General features: G+C 57.3%; 1 protein-coding gene across 1 annotated transcript in view; it reads left to right on the plus strand.

Annotated features, from left to right (window-relative positions):
- Positions 1-17,728, plus strand: part of WNK2 (WNK lysine deficient protein kinase 2) — a gene marked incomplete at its 5' end in the record, with an annotated part of 118,708 nt that continues 100,980 nt past the window's right edge. Inside the window, 1 exon segment of the mRNA XM_034647307.1 lies at positions 1-264. Coding sequence (XP_034503198.1) covers positions 1-264 — 264 coding nt within the window.

A 17,728-nucleotide genomic window follows, 5' to 3' on the forward strand; every position in this document is an offset into this window, starting at 1 on the left:
CCCCGCGAGGAGGAGGCGGCGGCAGCGGCGGACGCGGGGCGGGAGGACGCGGCGGCGCCCGAGGCGAGGCCGGAGTCTGGGCGCACACGCCGGGAAGAGCCCGAGGAGGAGGACGACGACGAGGACGACCTCAAGGCCGTGGCCACCTCCCTGGACGGCCGCTTCCTCAAGTTCGACATCGAACTGGGCCGCGGCTCGTTCAAGACGGTCTACAAGGGGCTGGACACGGAGACCTGGGTGGAGGTGGCCTGGTGCGAGCTGCAGGTGAGGGCTCCGGCCGCAGGTGGGGGTGGGCGAGCGCGTCCTGTGCCGGGCGGCGCGTCAGGCCTTGGGGGGCAGCCGCGCGTGTCATTCTCTGTGTGCGCACCGCCTGTGTGGTCGAGGTTGGACCTTCCAGCGCGTGGCGGTGAAGTGACACAGTGTGGGTCCACGCTGAAGAGTGGGCGCTTGGAGGGCATGTCCGTCAGTCTGGCTGTGACCACCCAGGTGGTGTGTACTGTGGCCTTTGCAGCAGCAGTGTGGACGCCCCGTGTTCCAGGCGCTCTGAAGTCTTCAATGGTGTAGGTGTCCCAGCTGGGGATGCTTGAGGGGCTGCCTCTGACCCGTGGTCTGTGCCAGGTGGGGCTGCCCCAGGCTCGGACGCCTCGGTGGGCCTCTTGATTCCTCCAGGGCCCATTGCTTCACAAAAACGGATGTGTGAGAGGTCTTAAAACCAAGTCATACAAAATGTGGGTAGGATTTTTTTTTTTTTTTTGGATGCAAAGGCCCTGGACATTTATTTTTCATAACCTTGCCCTCACGTTAGCTGTGTCAGCCCCAGCCCTAGAAGATTATTTAAACGGTAACCCGAGCTGCCTGGGCCAGCCTTGGAAGCCAGGACAGTGCCTGTCAGCTCGAGTGTTTACGGGCCCTCCCTCTTGGGGGGGGGGTCAGCTGTCAGGCATGGGTCTGTCCTGGGCGAGAGCTGGCTGCGTGGGTGTAAGCCTACCCCAGCACCCTGTAAAGTTAGCAGGGCCTTCCAGGCCTGATGCACGGCTGCCCGCCACACTGCAGGCCGCCTGCCTTTTTGGCTCCTGAAACTGGATTTGGTTGCTCTGTCCTTTGGGCCCCTGCAGTGGGGCCTGCAATGTGGGAGCCCCACTGATTTGGTGGGTGTCGACCTGTCCTTGGTCTTTCTCCAGACACAAAGAGCTCCGGAGGCCACCCCTTCCTGCAGTCCCTTGGTTTTGCAGTGGCAACGTGGAGTTTTGTTGGCAGGGCTGGTGGCGTCCTGTGGAGTCCTTCAGGAGGACTGAGCTCTCCTTCCTCATGGCTGTCGATTCGGGGCCCTGTGGAGGGCTGGCTTTGGTGGTTTGTGGTCTGGGGGCTGTGGTGTGCCATGGATGGTATCGCTGCTGCATGGGAGAGGGAGGACCGGAGAGGAGCAGAGGACCCCAGGTTTTAGAGCGTGGTCCTGCGCCTTCCCTTCCCACCTTCCCCCTCTCGTCGAGTGACCCTGCGTGGCGCTGTGGGCACCCGCTGGTGCAGGGTGGTGGGCGGAACAGGGGAGCGGCAGCAGGCGGGGTCCGAGGTAGGCCTCAGCAGTGATGAGGCATTGCAGGCGCGCGTGACCCTCAGGAAGGTGTTTCGTTCTCATTCCCTGTAAGGCAAGGCAGGCGGCTCTGCCTCTCGCTCCCTGAGCAGAACACAGGCCTGGAGCCTGGCTGCCGTCCAGGGGTCTTTTATGCCTGGACTCTGGTGGTAGTGGGAAGGCTGGAGAAGGCTTCCCGTCTGTCTGGTTGCCACTCTTGAACAGGGGTACTGGGAGCCCCTGTTGGCGGGAAACCGTCCTGTACCTCTCCCAGCGACCGGGCAACGAACGTTTCCTCCAGTTCCATGGGCAGCACCTGGGGTCAGCTGCCTCTGCTGGGCTTTTCTGGGGTGGGGTCTGGAGCAGCAGGACGGCAGCCTCCTGCTGGTGTCCAGCTGCCTCCTGACCAACCAGGAGGCTGTTATTTATCCCATTCATTGTTGAGGACCCCCTCAAGGTCACCATCGAGGACGCAGATGGTGGGAGGGTAAGGGGGGCAAGGGGGCAGTGTAGTGGAGGAGGCCTCCAGCCTGGCGAGGCCATTCGTAGTGGAGGAGGTGAGGGTTGGGCCTCTGGGACCCCTGTGCACCGAGAGAGGGCAACAGGTGGCATGTTGGCTCTGTGCCCAGGGAAGGGGTTGCGTCCTGCGCAGTGTGGAGATGTTCATCCTCTGTCGGCCTCCGGGATTGCCGGGTGTCAGGGATCCCAGTGGAGGGCGGGTCATTGGGCGTATTGCCTTCAGCATGGGGAGCTTTGCAGGATTCTCCCCGCCCTCTGACCCCCTTCCACAGCCCCTAGGAATGCCTTGGCTGGTAGCTTTGGAGTGCCCCAAAACCAGCTCTCCAAAGCCTGTTTGCTTCTCCTGCCCTGGGGATGCTGGGGGCATGTGTACCTGCTGGCCTCTGCGGGAACGGAGGAGGGCTCACCCACTCTTCTCCCAGGGTGCCCTGCCCAAGGGGGGAAAGGCTGCCTCTGTAGACCGAATAAATCTGGCTTACAGGACGAAAAATTCCCATGACATCCAGTTTCCTCCCATAAATTAGTGTTGGAAGGGCTTTGCAGCAAGACACATCGACTCCCGAATTCTCTAGATGGCCAGAGCGCACGCTGATTTTCTGGGGAAGCCATTTTAAAGTCTCACTTCCCTGTCTTTTTCTTTTGAATGAACTTTTGTTTTGGCCCCAGAACCCGTTCTGATCGCAGAGGCTCATGTTTCCCTCATCCCTGGGGTCCTTGGTAGCTCCCGTCCTGTGTAGACCCTGACCGGGTGTGGGAGCAGATCTCGACCACCGACACTGTCCTGGGCGTCTGAGGGCACCTTCTCACCTGCTGCCCCCCTGAGCTGCTGTGGGTCCCCGAGCAGACCTGGCTGGCATCTGGAAGCCGTGTCGGAGGTGGGCTGCTGGCCTTTCCTGGGTCACCCGTTTCTCTGTGTCTTCCTCAGGATCCTGGAGAGAGCCTTGGTTTTCAGCAACCCCCCCCCCCCCCCGGGGCCCCCCCCCCCCCCCCCCCCCCCCGGAGGCCACCCCACCCGTCTACAGTCCCCTGCCTTCAGGGAAGACGGGCCTCCCTGCATAAGGCTTTGGGAGCCGCTGTTGCAGGGCTGGGCACTGCCTCCTGGGGGAGGGGGGCATCTGGGACCATGTTTCCTGTGCTGGTGTTCAGGCCCACGCACAGGGTGGGGGTCATTCTGCCTCATGGGGGTGTTGGTCTTTGACCCTCTGCTCAGAGCACTTGCAGGGCCCTTGCGGTGTTGCGTGAGTCCTAAAGAGCTACTCCGGGGGCTGAGCCCGCCAGCTGGGGACAGGTTCCCAGTCCCTGCTGGTGCTGTCACCAAGGGGCCTGCTGCTCTGCGTTACCCGGAGGTGATTGGGCTCCTGAGGGGCAGGCCAGGCTGGGGAGGGACTGTGGACACGGGGGCCGCGAGACCTCTGGCCTCCCCTTTGTGTGGTCAGGGGTTGCTGTGTGTTCCCGACTTGCCTGCCTGCGGCCTGGGAGGCTCGTTGCAGGTGGGCGTACGTGGCCAGCCAGTCTCCTCCATCCGCAGCCTGGTGGGGTCTCCTGTGGCCGTGGTGTTCCTGCCTGGGCGGGCGCTGAGCCGGCACCTGCCCGTGCAGGTGCACCGTTGCCTTTCACAGACGGGCCAGGGACACATCGTGTGGTGCTGGGCGGCTTCACACCCGGGGTTCAGAGGTCCCCTCAGGGGCCATGTCTGCTGTCCGAGTGGCCTCGAGCAGCGTGACCCGGGGGCGGGGGCCGCACGTGGAGGGGACTGTGCTTGCTGGAGTAGGATGCATAGAGCTCAGTTTGCGGGGCCCAGCTGGACTCTGCTGGTGGTCACCCTGCTTTTTTATCTTTGTTTTCAGATGTCTTTATCTCTTCATTTTGTTGGGGATGCTGAAATTTGAAATCTGTAGGATGCCAACGTAGAGCTTGCTTTCTCGAGCGATGTTTGACATGCCGGGCCTCTCCCGGTTCTGGTTTGGTTGCCTGAGACACCTGTGTAGACAGGCCTTCTCCCCTTCCCTGCCTTTGCAGCAACGGGGTGCCGTGCTGGCGAGGCCAGCGTGGTCAGGGATAGATGAGCACCCCAAGCTGTGGGTCAACGTTGTGGGCGCCTGGACGCCGTGGCTTGTTTGCTGTTGGAAGCAGGTGTTCTGCTGCTCTGCGTGTGCCTTTTGGGGCATCCTCGGAGGCCCTGGCATCTGGGGCAGTGGACTGAGCCTGATTCGGGGCTGACCGCCAAGTAAGGAGGACCCCAGACTTCCTAGTGTGGCGGGCTGACGGGCTTCTCCCCCCAATGTCATTTCCAGGTCGTGGCTTTAGCTTCCTCAGGTGTACGAGATTTGCAGGTGGGCTGTTAGCCAGAACATGATGGTGGAGAGGAGAAAAGTTGCTACGTGGTGGGGAGCTGTTCCAGAAGGTTCCAGATGCCAGGTCCCCTGTCAGCACTGCAGCGGTATTTGGCTAAGTGGCATTTGTTGTGTGGGTGCCCTGGTTCCAGCCTGGAGTACCACAGTGAGCAGGGCAGACCATATCATGGTGGGAGAGCCAGGTCTTCACGGAGGAGGGGTGTTTTCTAGAAGCCTGCAGGAGACGAGGAAGCGAGTGTGGGGAGAGACCATCCTGCCATCCTGGACTGAGGGTGCTGGCCCTGCGCCTGCCACTCACCTTCCAGAATGGCTCGGACTTGCGGCCCTGTGCGTGGCCATAGGCCTCTCCTGGGGACTGTGGCTTGGGCCGGGTGTAGGCTGAAGCTGGGTGATGCCCAGGGTGACGACCTGGAGCTTCAAGTCACCTCCTCTAGGGAACAGAACTTGACCCGGTCTGCAGAGGTTTGGGCTGTGCGCCTGGGTCTCCTTTGCCATCCGCTTGGCTGAGTGAGGAGGTGGAAACTGGCGTCTGCCTTGGGTGCTGGGAAGGGGCATTCAGGAGCCTTGCGGCCAGATGGGGCACCCTGCCCAGTGCGTACGAACCCCCCAGAGCAGAGCCCCCGCTGCATTTGGGCCCCAGGCCCACAGCTTCCCAGTGGGGAGGCCTTGGGGAAGACACCCGCCTTTGTAAGCCTTGGTTTACCTGTGCGTGCAGCGGGCCTAGTGCTAGCTGACCGCCATGGGTTGTGAGGACTGTTGACAAGTGTTTGCATTGAGCAGAAAGCAGAGTGAAGCGCCCCAAGCGTAAAAAGCAGAGGTTGGCCCTCCAGGAGCGTGGAGGTCTGCCTGCAGGTGGGAGCTGGTCCCCGGCAGGCGGGCGGCCTGTGCTTCGCCCCAGCACCTGGCTGCCGCTGCCTATCATCTGAGCGGCCGATAGGAGAGGTGTGAGCACAGCAGCCAGCGTCTCCAAGAAGCAGGTTAGGGTCTGCCTCTGGCCACGGACTGGTGAGGGCTGTGTCTGGGCAGAGAGGCTCCGGGAGGAGGGTCCAGGACCAGAGGTACAGCCCATTGGAACTGGGAGCCAGAGGGCTGGCCGCAGGTTTTCTCACTTCAAATAGCTTTCAGAGCCGGTTCTGTTCCCCAGAGAGTTGCATTTTAAGATTTTCCGGACTACTTGATCACTGCCTCTAATTTATGTCAGCTTTCTTTAAATACATGTTGAGTTTTTGGAAAAGAATAAAAGAAAGGAAGTGAAGACAGTGCAGTACTGGCGAGAGAATAGACAAATAGTTGAGTGCAACAGAGCGGAGAGCCTGGAAACAGACCCACATCATGGAGTTACCCGGCCTTTGACGAAGGAGCAGAGGCCACTCAGAGGCACAGGGGCAGCCTCTCCAATAAATGGTGTTGGAACCGTTGGACGTCACACACACAAAAATGAATCCACACGTAGACCTTACTCTTCACAAAAATCAACTCAAAATGGACCATAGACCTAAATGCAAAGTGCAAAACTTTAAAACTCCTAGGAGATAGCATAGAGAATCTAGGTGACCATGGGCTCGGCAGTGGCTTATGTTATTTTACTCTATTTGTTTTATTTTATCTAAATTCCAGTAGTTAACACACAGTGTTATATTAGTAAATCAGGCGTGCGGTACAGAGATTCAGCACGTCGGTACGTCACCCAGTGCCCATCACGACACGTGCACTCCGTACTCCCCGTCACCTGTTTCCCCGTCCCGCACCCACCTCCCCTCTGGTACCATGAGTGTGTTCTCTGTAGTTAAGAGTTCGTTTCTTGGTTTGTCTTTTTTCCCCCTTTGCTCACTTGTTTTGTTTCTTAAATTGCACATATAAGTGAAATCATATGGTATTTCGCTTAACATAATACACTCTAGCTCCATCCATGTCATTGCAAATAGCAAGACGTCTTCCTTTCTGATGGCTCAGTAATATTCCATTGTATATACACGCCTCATCTTCTTTATCCATTTATCAGTTGATGGACACTTGGGCTCTTTCCATAATTTGGCTATTGTAGATAATGCTGCCATAAACATTGGGGTGCATGTATCCCTTTGAATTAGTATTTTTGTATTCTTTGGGTAAATACCCAGTAGTGCAATTGCCAGATTGTAGGGTAGCTCTATTTTTAACTTTTTGAGGAACCTTCATATTGTTTTCCACAGTGGCTACACCAGTTTGCGTTCCCACCAACAGTGCAAGAGGGTTCCCCTTTCTTTACATCCTTACATACACCTGATTTCCCAGTGTTGTTAATTTCAGGTGTGACGTGATATCTCATTGTAGTTTTGATTGGCATTTCCCTGATGATGAGTGATGTTGAGTGTATTTTCATGTATCTGTTGGCCATCTGGGTATCTTCTTTGGAAAAATGTCTATTCATGTCTTCTGCCCATTTCTTGACTGGATTATTCTTTGGGTGTTGAGTTTGATAAATATATGTTTTGGATACTACCCTTATTGGATATCTCATTGGCAAATATCTTCTCCCATTTTCATAGGTTGTCTTTTAGTTTTGTTGATTGTTTCCTTGACTGTGCAGAAGCTTTTATCTTGATGAAGTCCCAGTAGTTCATTTTTGCTTTTGTTTTCCTTGCCTCATGAAATGTATCTAGAAAAATGTTGCTGTGGCCAGTGTCAGAGTCATTACTGCCTTTGCTCCCTTCTAGGATTTTTATGGCTTCAGGTCTCACATTTAGGTTTTTCATCCATTTTGAATTTATTTTTGTGTATGATGTAAGAAAAGTTGTCCAGTTACATTCTTTTGCATGTTGTCCAGTTCTCCCAGTGCCATTTGTTGAAGAGACTGTTTTTTCCCGTTGCATGTTCTTGCCTCCTGTGTAGATTAATTGACCATATAATTGTGCGTTCATTTTTGTGTTCTGTATTCCATTCTATTGATCTTTGTGTCTGTTTCTGTGCCAGCTCCATACTGTTTCAATCACTACAGTTTTGTAATATAACTTGAAGGGTGGAATTGTGATACTTCTAGCTTTGCTTTCCTTTTTCAAAACTGCTTTGGCTATTTGGGGTCTTTTGTAGTTCCATACAAATTTTAGGGTTGTTTGTTCTGTTTCTGTGAAAAATACTCTTGGTACTTTTTTTTTTTTTTTAAAGTAGGCTCCACACCCATAGTGGAGCCCAGTGTGGGGCTTGAACTCAACCCTGAGATCAAGACCTGAGCTGAGATAGAGTCGGACGCTCAACCAGCTTAGCTGCCCAGGCATCCCAGCTCTTGGTATTTTGATAGGGATTGCATTAAATATGTAGGTTGCTTTGGGTAGTATAGACGTTTTAACAATATTTGTTCTCCCATTCCATGAGCATGGAATGTCTTTCCATTTCTTTGTGTCCTCTTCAATTTCCTTCGTCGGTGTTTTATAATTTTCAGAGTACAGGTCTTTTACCTCCTTGGTTAGGTTTATTTCTAGGTGTCATTATTTTTGTTGCAATTGTAAATGGGATGGATCTCTTGATTTCTCTTTCTGCTGCTTCATTATTGGTGTGTAGAAATGCAACAGATTTCTGTATGCTAATTTTGTATCCTCTGACTTTACTGATTTCATTTACCAGTTCTAGTAGTTTTTTTGGTGGAGTCTTTAGGGATTCTATGTAGAATATCATGTCATTTACAAATAGTGAGATTTTTATTTCTTCTTTACCAGTTTGGATGCTTTTTATTTCTTTTTCTTGTCTGATTGCTGTGGCTAGGACTTCCAGTGCTGTGCTGAATAACAGTGCTGATGAGAGGGGACATCCTTGTCTTGCTCCTGACCTTAGGGGGACGAGCCCTCAGTTTTTCCCCATTGAATATGTTAGCAGTGGGTTTATATACACGCATGTGTGTAGAGCCAAGGTATGTTCCCTCTAGACCTACTTTGTTGAGAGCTTTTATTACGAATGGATGTTGTACTTTCTCAGATGCTCTTTTTGCATCTGTTGGAATGATCATATTGTTCTTGTTTTTCCTCTTATTGATAGGATGTATCATGTTGATGGATTTGTGAACATTGAACCCCGCTTGCATCCCAGGAATAAATCCCACTTGATTGTGATGAATAATTTTTTAAATGTGCTGTTGGATTCAGTTTGCTGGTATTTTGTGGAGGATTTTTGCCTCTATGTTCATCAGAGATATTGGTGTGTAGTTCTCTTTTATTGTGGAGTCTTTGTCTGGTTTTGGTGTCAGGATGATACTCTTGGCAATGACATTTTAGGTACAAACAAAGGGCACAGTCTATTAAAAAAAAAAGTTTACTATGATATAACGTGCAAGGAATTCCTAAAACTCAACAATAAGAGAACAAACGACCTGATTAAAAAATGGGCCAAACACCTTACTTAATAGATACCTCGCCAGAGAAAACATATGGACGGCAGATAAGCACGTGAGAAGGTGCTCCAGAATGTCACGCGTCATCAGGGAAATGCACACCTGCTAGAACGGCCAAAATCCGGGCACTGACAAGACCAACGCTGGCCAGGAAGCGAGCGGCAGGAACCCAGTCACGGCTGCAGGGAACGCAGACCCGCACCGCGGCTTTAGAACACAGCTTGGCAGTCTCTTAGGAACCAGGCAGACTTGGGGGCGCCTGGGGGGCTCCATCGGTGAAGCGTCTGCCTTCGGCTCAGGTGATCTCGGGGTCCTGGGATCGAGCCCCATGTCAGGCTCCCTGCTCAGCGGGTAGTCTGCTTCTCCCTCTGCCTCTGCCCCTCCCCCCGCTCATGCTCTCTTTCTCACGCTCTCAAATAATAAATAAAATCTTAAAAAAAACCCCACACACGCTCATATCATTGGATCCACCCAGCAAACCCTAGCTGTTGACCAGATGAAGTAAAAACTTCACACAAAATCCTGCACGTGATGTCTACACCAGCTTTACTCATAGCTGCCGAAACTTGGAAGCATTCGAGATGTCCTTCAGTGGGTGATGGACAAAGGAACTGTGGTCCGTCCAGATGAGGAAATATTACTTAGCACTAAAAAGAAATGCGCTACTAAGTCATGAAAGACAGAAATGAACCCTAAATGCACATTAGTAAGCAAAATAAGCCAGCTGGAGAAGGCTATGTCCTGAGTCCAGCTATAGGAGTTCTGGAAAAGACATGGCTGTGGAGCCAGGAAAGAGATCAGTGGTTGCTGCGTGTTGGGTGGGGGCAGGCGGGATGAATGGGGGGAGCTCAGAGCAATTTTAGGCAGTGAAACGACTCTGAGTGAGGCTGTAACGAGTATCCGCAAACGTGTTCAAACCGCAGAACTTCCAGCCCCGGGAGTGAAGCCTGATGCAGACTGTAGGCTCCAGGTAATAATAACGTACCCATGTGGACACGTCAGTTATTGTCCATGTACCCAGCGCACCAGGTTTTAAAATGGTCTTGTTTCTAAAGAGTCTTTTAATGCTGTTAGTTTTCAAGGGGAGGCTATGGTTCAGGGTTCATTACCGTCTTTGTGTTTGCTGTTCTAGAAAGTTCTCAGCCATGCTGGCAGTGTGGGGAGAAGCTGGGTCTGGACTGAGTGTTGCAGGCTGCAGAGGGGCAGCTCTGGATTATGGGCTCCCTGAGGGTCTGTCCCAGGGGTGTTGGTGCCGGGAGGTCCAGACTGGTGGTCCCTTTCACGCCTGCCTCCCCCTGAGCTGGGCATGTTTCCCAGAGTGTTCAGGTGGCCCCAGAAATAAAGATGCCATGGTATGAGCCCTGCCCAGACACGCGGGCAGAGGAGCCAGTGAGGTAGACGGGGGCGCCGGGCGAGGCTTGGTGCCCCTGAGTCCTGATGCTTTATGCAGTCTGCCTTGGCTAGGGGGGTCTCCTCCGTAGGGAGATGTGGGCATGGCCCTCAGCTAGCTGCAGGCAGGGCGGGGGCGTGGAGGACTTTCTCAGACTCCTAGACCACCCGTGAACTCATTGGATCTTCAGAGCCACCATGAGAGATTTTGGATTCTGCTTTTACAGATGGGGAGGCTCAGCATGGGGGGAGGGTGGCTAGCTCGCACTGTGAGGCAGTGGCTGGTGGCATGGCTCAGGCTTCTCTTCCCTGCACTGGCATCTCATACATGTGTTTAGAGGTTGGCTGTGCAAAGGCAGTATCCCTGGGCAGGCTTGGGGAGTGCTGGGCCAGCAGGCATTGCTGTTGCGGTACTTCTCAGAGCCTTTAAAATGCCTGCTGTGTTGTGAAGCTCTCAAGGGGCTGTCAGAGGCCCTGCCCCCTTGCCTTTTCTTTTCCCATTGCTTCATGGGACCGGGACGAGCTCTGGGGAGTGCCGTGCCAACCAAGGTTGGGATGTGTATGTCCCTGTGGCATGTCTTGGCTCTGTGGCGGACACCATGGGGGCTTCTGCCCCATTCGTCATTGGGGCCATTGGCAGCGCTTCGCTCTGGGAACGGGACACTGCCCTGAGACTCCTGCCATCTCAGGCTGGCTGCTGTGGGGAGGGACCTGCCCCCTCTGGTGTCCACTCTTACCCAGGTTCCCTGCTTTTCTGGCTCTTGCTTGGGAGCATGTGAGCTGGGAAAACTCTCAGCTGTGAACCGAGTGTGGCTAAGCAATGCAAACTTTTCATCATTCCCAGGATGGGAAACTGAGGGGTGGCCAGCTGAGGGCCCTGGTGGCTTAGCAGTGTTCCAGGGGCAGTGGTGTTTTCCTGTTTTTCTTTCCTACTGTCCTCAGCCGTGTTGGATTTGCCCACAGGCCCATTGCCTCATGGCTGCAAAAAGGCTGCCATAGCTTCAGGCATCACAACCACATTTGAAGGCAGGAAGCAAGTGGTTAGATAAGTGTCCATGTTTTAATCCATGAGGGAAACTGTTTACCAGTAAGTAACGTTGGTCTCTCAGGTTAGAACGGGATGCCCGTCGCAGGGGCATCTGGGAAGCCTTGCCGCTGTGGACGGATTGCAGTCTGTTCCTGGGGCTGAATACAGTGGGTTTTGTTGGCAGGGAGGGTCATGCTGTGCGAGGGCGCCTGCCCGTGTCTGTCCTGGTTACCTCCTATCTCCGAGGCCCTGTTGGTGCCTCTGTGTGAGGAGGCCCTCGGCCCGGGCCTGTCCGGCCAACAGAGCAGCCCCCACACCCACTGCTTCTGGGCACCTCCTGCCGCCCTGCCCCCGGGCGTCTGTGCGGGGACATGGCCATCCCCTCCCGTGGCTCCCCACCCTCCTCTCCCCCCACCTCAGAACTTGCTCCTCTCTGCCAGCGACTCAGTTTCCATTTCCCCACCAACTTTTTATTTTGAGAAACTTGGGAAAGTTGGACTGCCAGGTGTTAGCAGCTTGACTGTCCGTCTGTCCCTGTAGCCTGTTGCGTGTGTCCCCCGGCCCATGTCCCCGCACCTGGGGTGCTGCTCGCGTGCCCACAAATCCACAGCTCCGTGTCACACTGACACCTGCCTTGGATGCCATTAGCCACGCGTCTGACGCGGGCTGTGCCTCCCAATGGAGCTGACCGTTTTCTCGTTTGGATCCAGGATCCAGTCAGGAGTTTGTCATGGTGGATTTCATCTAGAACAATCCCTCCACTCTTTTTTTTTTCCTTTTTAAAAGATTTTATTTATTTATTCGACAGAGATAGAGACAGCCAGCGAGAGAGGGAACACAAGCAGGGGGAGTGGGAGAGGAAGAAGCAGGCTCATAGCGGAGGAGCCTGACGTGGGGCTCGATCCCATAACGCCGGGATCACGCCCTGAGCCGAAGGCAGACGCTTAACGACTGCGCCACCCAGGCGCCTCCCCTCCACTCTCCTTGATCGTCGTTTTTGGATCTCTGTGGCACTGCCTTTTTCTCCCACGGAGACGGCGTCCTGGGCCGCCGGGTTTCCGCACAGCCACACTCGGGCTGTGTCTCTGTGAGGTGCGCCGTGGTGCCGATCACAGACGCCGGTCGGGCTGGCGCCCTGCGGGCACGCAGACTGGGGTCTCGGTGAGGGGTTGCTCTGCTGTCCCCACGACCTCTGACCTGTGGCCTCAGGGTCCAGGGACGTTCTGTCTGGAACAATCCAGGCTTTTGGAAAGATCGTGCTGGTCCCTTCCTGGGGGGCAGTCAGCAGCGGAGTGGGACCTGCTGCCAGGAAGCTGGGCCGCGGGCGTGGTGGTTGTGGGGCTCAGGGCTGCAGGCCTCCTGCCTTCCGGGTTTGGGCTTCCGAGTGGGCCAGCCCCCTGTTTGAAGCTACAGTGCCCCGGTGGGGGCCGCGTTCCCCTGTCCCTCCCCGTGCCAGCACTGGGCCCTTCCGGGGGGCGGGGGCTGTGAGGACGGATACAGAGGCCACTGCAGGGGTGGGGGCGTCTCTAGGGATGTTCCTGAGAAGGTGATGATGGGCAGATGCTGAAACGCACCCCAAACCTCCTTCCTCTGACGTGGCCGTGTTCACTTGGGTCTCTGCCCTTCCTGAAGCCTCTTTTTTATGTTCTTTGGTATTTTTGCCAAGTCATGATCGTGGCATCCGAGCTAACATGTGCAGTGACGGTGAATCACCACCCACAGCCCCCGGGGCCTACCTGCCCCAGCTTTGGCGAGAGCCCACCGCAGGGGTGAGCGGGCCCAGCAGCCTCCCCTGTCCCCGGGGGCGAGTTCAGGGGGGTTTAGCCGCAGCTCTGCCCGCAGCTGGGTGCTGACCTGCAGCAGGAGCCTGATGCGTCGGGGACCCTCTCCTGTGCCCTGCGGGGTGCACTCCTCAGCGGGGCTGTCGGGCCCCCAGAAGGCAGCTGGCCACCGTGCTGTGTCTTCCAGCTGGGAAGTGACCGTGCCAGGTCGGCCCGCACACATCCACGGACTCCTGCTGGACGGGTTCGGAGCAAGAGAGTGTGTTTGGTTGTCTTGGAGGAAGCATTGCCAACTCCAGGGGTAGAGGAGTGAGGGCAGGGACAGAGCAGGGGTGCGGTCAGTGGGTGTCTCCTAGGGGGCAGTGGGGGCCCTGTGTGCTTGGGTTTAGGGAGAATTCGGTCATTCTGAAGCCTTACTGCACAGTTCTGGTGACCCACTTTCGGGGGCCACGGGGTCCTCGCTTCTCAGCAGCATGAGGGGCCCCTGGTGCTGCTGAGAGGCCCTTGGAGGAGGACACCACCTGCCCCCCAATCCTCCCCAGGGCGACGGCTGTCCCACGCTCCTGGTGGGGGCCTGACAGAATGGTCTAGAAGTCTGCGTGTTCTTGGGTCCTAGGGACGCAGGCCACACCCCCCAGGCCCTGGTGGCACACGGGGCCCGTGACCCGCGTGGGAGGCACACTGGCGTTTGGGGTGGGATGGTTTTTGCTCTGACGTCATGCAGGGTTGCCTTGCCGCATGGACTGTGGGGGCCCTTGGGGGACAAAGCTGCCCTTGCGGGTGGCCGTCCGCCCTGTCAGGCTCCCGGACGTTTCCGTAGGAGCATCCAAGCCAGACTGTTCCTTTTCTTCTCAGCTACCCCTGAACTGGAAGTTGGAGGGTCTGGGTGGGGACTCGGAGCCCAGGTGTGGGTGCCAAGCAGACCTGACCCTGCAGCGGCCCCGTGGGGAGGGCGAGGGCGGCAGGAGGGTGCTTTTATCACAGGGTGATGCAGAACACTGCAGCCCGTAGCCCGGGTGTGCTGCTGTGAGTGATTGCAGTAGGGAGTGGTGGGGCAGACCCTGGGGAGGGGCGCAGGGGGGTATGGGGCGGGGCTTCCCCGGCCCTGCTCCTGCAGCCCTCTGGCCTTGGTGGCCCTGACCGTCTGTGGATGGGATTCCTGGCCTGTGGGCGCCGGTGGACCGCCTACCACGCATACACCGTGTGTGGGTGTGGGCGCATCCCTGGGGAGCTTGTCTGCCCCTCCTGTCCTCCTTGCAGCTGTGCCGGGTCAGCCTCACGCCTGCAGGATGGTGTTCCGTGGCACCCGCAGGGCGGTCTGTCCGGCCGCGGCCGTTCTGTGGCTGAAGGCTGGGTCTGCACGGGTTAAGGGAAGGTCAGAAGGTGTTTGAGCTCAGTGGGTACTTTAGGGATGAGGCAGGAGTTGAGGGAAACCAGCTAGAGACAAAATGAAGGAAAAGCAGATGAAAATAGTGAAAGTCTTTAAAAAGGAAGGGGACAGATGGAATTCTGTACACACGGAATGACGGACGGGTGCTCTTGCCTCCGTTGTTTTGGAAGTGACATGCTGGAACGAGGGGGGCAGGCCAGTGCGTCCGGGCCCCACCGGATGCAGACCTGTGTCCCAGGCTTAGGCAGCACGCTTGCTTTCTGTCCTGGATATTGTGTGCCGCCCGAGAATTTCTCACACATGGATCGCACAGTCTCGTCATGACGCCCTTCGGCACTCGGCCCCGCTGTGCCAGCCAGCCCCTGGTCCCTCTCCCCACCATGCCTGGGGCTCCCTGTCTGTGGGTCCGCGCACTTGCCATCGACACTGGGGCAGCCTAGTTCGGTCTATTACAGGTGAGAGGCAGGCTGGGGTGGACACGGGCGTGCAGCTGCTCTCTCCCTCGTCCTTGGTGGTGGGAGGCACCTGCTTGCCCACCCAGGATGGATGCACACTCACACCATTGCTCTCGGCCTCTCTGGAGGCCCAGGTGCAGACGCCTGTCCAGCCCCTGCTGGCCCTGGGCTCTTGTCCAGCCAGCAAGGCCCCAGGCCCCAGTGGGCACGCTCTGGCCTGAGGACAGGGGCGGCTGCCCTGCAGGAAGCCGCGCCCCGCCACCTGGCCTGCTCACCTGCGCCTCTGTGTGTCCTGGGAAGGGCAGTGATTGGCTCCCAGCTGGCCTGCCTGAAATAGTCCGTGAGCCCCTGTAAATATTTGATGACGGGGAAGATAGCAAACAAAGGCCTGCTCTGTTCCCAGGGGGAGTGAGACGGTGACACTGGAACGTTCTGGCCCTGCGGGCTGCTTCCTGGAGCAGCTTATGGATGCATTTTTTGAGGCAGGCCCTTTGTGTCTGTGAGCGGAGCAGGGGCCATGTGTGGCCTGGCAAGGTGGAGTGGAGGCTGCATTGCCAGCTTTCTACCTGGAACCGGCCAGGCCTCTTCGATGGCTGTCAGCCTGCCCAGAGGTCACAGAGGGGTCTCGCCCTTCAGACACAACTTGGGATAAACTCTTGGCCACAGGCTCTGGGGAGAGGCTTAGAGAAGCCGGGGGCCTAGGGCTTGGCATGGGTGCCTGACGTCCCAGCAGAGGGTTAACATGTGGCCAGCGCCGTGGGGCCTGGTGGGCTAGGCAGGGCTGCCACAGACGCGTCGCCCACCTGCCCCCGTGGCCTGCGTGTTGCCACTGTGGCTCCCGATCCTGGCTTCTCTGCTTGCTGGCTGCCAGGTGTGCCATGAAGACACCCCTTGCTGGCCTGGGTGCCCACATGTGTCTTGTTGGGTTGGCGTGCCAGGGAAGAGGCCCTGGCGACTGGGAGTGGACGCCTGGGGTCCTGGTGGCCGTGCCACAGCCCTGCCAGGTGGGGAAGTCTTTCTCCTTGGGTGGGGCAGGACCTGTGGGGGGGCCTTGGGTGTTCCAGGCAGGTGCTCTGCCCTGACGGCCTTTCAACAGAGGGTTTCTGCTATGTTTTCTCTTTGGGAGAAGGAAAATACTGTGGGTGGGGCTGGGATAGGCGTAGCTGGGTGGAGGTTGAATCACGAGGGTTTTCAAAGACCTTGGTCTCTGAGTGTAATTATTAGTTTGTAATAACCGCTGTGGCAATTTCCTGAACGCTTGCAGGAGCCCTGCGCGGACCTGCTTCCCTTCTCTCATGGAGCCCTGGCCACAGCCAGGGAAGCTGGCTTATCCTTGGGGTTTGGGGTCTCCGAGGCCCACGAAGGCCATATTGCTGGAGACGCCCTCCACCGCCCTGGAGCGCCTTTGCTGGGGGTTCCCGTTGGTGGCCCCGAGCCCCGCCCAAAGCCTCTGCTGAGGGGAGGGCAGGCTGGAGCCCCCGCCGGCAGGTTCACGTGCTGACCCCACAGCAGGTTCTGTCAGGAGGCTCTGGCGTGCTTTCCCGAGTGAGCCTCCTGGCCTGAAGCCCCAGCAGGGACTCCGGCCTGCCCAGCCTGGCAGGCGGGTGCGGCCCTGGGGAAGGTTGGAAGGGAGCCTGCAGCGGCAGGTGCCCTGTCCACTCCCAGGGTCAGGCAGGTGGGAGAGGGATGTGGGAAGCTGGATGGGGGGCCCCATTCCCCAACCTGTGGATGAGGTGCCTTGAGGACCCTGAGATGGGGGACAATCCTGGTGTCACCCCCTGGGTCCTTCTGGCAGGAGGACGTGGTGGCCTCTAGAATGTGAACGAGGGACGGATCCTCCGAGGAGCCCCGGAAGGAAGTGGCCCTTGTGTATCTCCTTGACTTGGCTGGGAGGCCTCCTTCTTGCTTCTGGCTCCAGCTCGGGAAGAGTCCGTGTGCTGTTTGGGCCACAGCACGGTGTTTGCTGAGGCAGCGACAGGAGGACATCCTGCCTTCCAGTGGGCAGTGTGCGCCCAGGGCCCGGGGAGGCCGCCCTGGGAGGACCACAGGGGGGCTCTGGGCGAGGCTGACTGTGAGCAGGGCTGGAGCCTGGGAGCAGTGCTGCTCAGGCCCGGGTATGTGGCCTACGTGCAGGAGAGGAGGGGTGTGGTTCACCAGGGCACACGGGTGTCGTAACCACCTGACCTGGTCAGTGGCTGAGGGGACGTTGGGGGGTGATATGAAGATGGCTCGGGACAAGGCCTGACCGCTGGGTGTGAGGTGCCGGGAGCCCCTTCCTGGGAACCCATCCCTTCAGGCAGCCTCCTGGCTCATCCCTCCTGGCTCATCCCTCCTGGGGACAGTGGCCCCTGGTGATGAAGAAAGGCCTGGGGCCAGGCAGCTTTTGCAGGGCAGGGAGGCCTCTGGAGAGAGCCTGGCACTGGGGCCCAAGCTCCATGGGGCAGAACCTCCGGGCAGTGGTGGCCAGCCCCAGCCTGCAGCCCAGGGGGCTCTGAGAGGACTCAGCCTTGGAGCCTTGAGGCTCCTGCCCCAGGCCTGGCTCTTGGAGGGGGCAGTGCACATGCCTCTGTCCACATGTCACAGGGCCACACACGCCCTGGAGGGAGTCAGCAGCCAGTGTTAGGAATCAAGGCTGTCTGGGGGACCTGTTGTGTTCAGGTCAGACAAGCACTCAATGTTCGTGGGAGGTCTCTTTCCTGCCTTCCTTCCTGATGCAAATACTACTGTTCAGCACACCCTCCCTAAAGTCTGGATTGCAGACCAGCTTTCCAGTGCCAGACCTGAGGGCCAGGGCTGCCCGGCACTCCGCTGGTACCTCCCTCCTCACCACTGACCAGCCTCTCTCCTGCCCCCAGCTCTGCCCCTCCCCTGCCCCCCATCGCC

Source organism: Ailuropoda melanoleuca, chromosome 17, assembly GCF_002007445.2.
Source record: "Ailuropoda melanoleuca isolate Jingjing chromosome 17, ASM200744v2, whole genome shotgun sequence".
NCBI lineage: Eukaryota > Metazoa > Chordata > Mammalia > Carnivora > Ursidae > Ailuropoda > Ailuropoda melanoleuca.